Source organism: Nematolebias whitei, chromosome 11 (genome assembly GCF_014905685.2).
Source record: "Nematolebias whitei isolate Nwh7 chromosome 11, NemWhi1, whole genome shotgun sequence".
Lineage (NCBI taxonomy): Eukaryota > Metazoa > Chordata > Actinopteri > Cyprinodontiformes > Rivulidae > Nematolebias > Nematolebias whitei.
This window is the reverse complement of record NC_056508.1, coordinates 15341708-15344243: the sequence shown is the minus strand read 5'-3', so window position 1 is coordinate 15344243 and position 2536 is coordinate 15341708. Positions and strand designations below refer to the sequence as shown.

The following is a 2536-nucleotide window of genomic DNA, read 5'->3' as shown; positions in this document are numbered from 1 at the left end:
AGTAGTACTGTAAATCAATAATAAACAATCAAACAATAATTAATCAGTTAAGGATTGATTCTCTTTTATCCAAATTAACTATTTGAGAAGAAATTATTTTGGGTTTTAGACGCACACAAATTTAGACTAAGTTTGACTATTTAATAAATGGTTTGCTTTGGATTTTGGTTGGAATAATTTTTTTATGTGAGCAGATCAAGTCATTTATCATCACTGCAAGCCAGGAAATGATTTATCAAGTTGCATCAGCTAAACATGATATAACCAGACCAAGATTTGCATCATGTCACCAAGTTGCTCCTTGCCGGGTCAGTTCGAGGGCACCAGTTCACTCATTTTTCCGGGTTCTGCTGGTGGATCAGACCAGGTTACACCACAAGGAGAACAAACCTGGAACTGCCCAAGGTAGATGAAAGTCACTGTGACTGTCGGTGAGGACGACAGCTGATGAGAAGGTGTGCGGGCGATCAGCCGCACACTTCAGCCGGCTTACATTTCAAGCTGAAAACATGAGTCTTGCAGTGAGAAAAGCAACGCGTCATCTTTGGTGGTTTCTTAAAACGTCTACTTCTAACAAAAACTGAACAAACGTGTCTGTTTGCTCAGGAATAAACGAAGACAGACATCAGACAAACACATAAGGGTGAGAAAAAGGTGAACTGCCTAAATGACACAAAGAAACTTTGTGTGAACCATCATCTCTTGAAATGTATTAAATTTATATATATATATATATAATTATTATTATTGTATTCAATATATTATTATATTTCACACGATTTTATTAAAATAATTGAAAATAATAACATTATTAATTTTTACACCTGTTATAATCAAATAAAACAAACTTCATTAATGATTTCTTTTTTCTTTTTTTAAATACAGCAGGCTGCTTCTGACTCTGAGAGCAAGGACAGTGAATGTGTGAAATTATCAGACATCATTCAAGTTTAGAGCAACTTTAAACAACACAGCTTTTGGTGAGTGTGGAGGACAACCCAAGGGTCAGGGGTCATAGTTAGGAGAGCGCATCTTCGTGCTACATTGCCTTGCTCAAGAGTAGCTGTCCCAAGTGTTTCTAATATAATGGGCTACAGAAAACATATAAATAGGACTGTAAAAAGTATTTTGATTACTATCCATGAATTTAATGAGCCAGCATGGAAAGAGAAAAGCTCTAATGAAGCACATTGTGGGTACAACCAGAAGGATGTCCGTTTCTTCACTGACAGAAATGTGAATTACTCTGTTGTCACAGTCCAGCGTCAATCTGAAGCTGGTTTTGGTGTAATGTGACTTGTGTCACATTGTGTGTTTGTGTGTGCGTCACACAATCCAAACAGTGTGGGGACATTTATGGTTAACAGAGACAAGCAGTCGGTTTGTTTCCCATGTGAGAAATCAAGAGAGCCACAAACACCAACATGACACTGACTGTTCAGCACAGTTCCCCTTTCTGTCTCCACGCTCAAACAACACTTCCCCGTCCTGTTTGTCTTTTGTCTTCACGGTCTAACAACACTTCCCCGTCCTGTTTGTCTTTTGTCTCTTCCTCACGAGTCCGAATGAAGACGGTCGTAGAAGAAACGGTCCCTCTCAGGTAAGAAGCTCCATCAGGTCGATGTGGTTAAATGTCTGTAACTCTGGAACATTTTCACAGAAAGGACTTTATATTGATAATATATACTATTTGAATGTTTTTATATTTATACTGATTATTATATTAGAAAAATATATTTCTTCACTGAAGCACAGAAGACTTCCATTTGTAATAATTCTAAGATGACAAAGCACAGAAGACTTCCATTTGTAATAATTCTAAGATGACAAAATGCAAACGTAAGGTTCTTTTGTCCGTTCACTTCTTCAGGGATGACCACGGTGAACTCACATGAAAGATTTGGCTATTTGTTTTATGCCCTTTATGGTTCAAGCCCTTCCTGGGTTTGAACCTGCAACCTTGGAATTACAAGAGCGCAGCACTGACCACTGAGCCACCGCTAAATGTTTTCATACATCAACTGATTTTTGTTTTTAGTTTTCTTCTTTCGACTTTTCATGCATCAGATGTATGAAAAGAATATTAGGTTAGGTTCACAATAAAGATTATAGTTGCTGTTGTTGGCTCATCTAAGTCACCACTACAAGACAGGTTTATTAAAAAACAGTCAGTCAGAAATGCAGATCTAAAAGTGAGCCTCAGACAGCCAAATCCCCTGGGTGTGGCAGAAGTATCTGATTATCACACACGCCAGCTTGAAATGTCCAAGATGTTGTTATATGCTGCACTGAGAATATGACTCATGCAAAAAAAACAAAAAACAGATTTTACTGCCTCATTTAAGAGTGTCATGATTTATTCCAAATGTATTCAATATTTCGGTGAATCTAAGGTTTGAGAACTGAGTTTTCTTACAAAATCCTAATTACGCTTTCCTTATTTTTTAGGGGTGCTGAGTTAAACTTTAGGGGTTCTTGAGCACCCCCAATAAGAGGCTAAAATCACAACTGGACTGTGTAAGTATATATACATACA

At 37.3% G+C, this 2536-nt stretch overlaps 1 protein-coding gene across 1 annotated transcript in view; it reads left to right on the top strand.

The window, feature by feature from the left end:
• Positions 1-1565: 1565 nt before the first annotated feature.
• LOC119416625 (osteoclast stimulatory transmembrane protein) overlaps positions 1566-2536 on the top strand; it is a 3034-nt gene continuing 2063 nt past the window's right edge. Inside the window, exon 1 of the mRNA XM_037683815.1 lies at positions 1566-1600. Coding sequence (XP_037539743.1) covers positions 1566-1600 — 35 coding nt within the window. The remainder of the gene's footprint in view (positions 1601-2536) is intronic.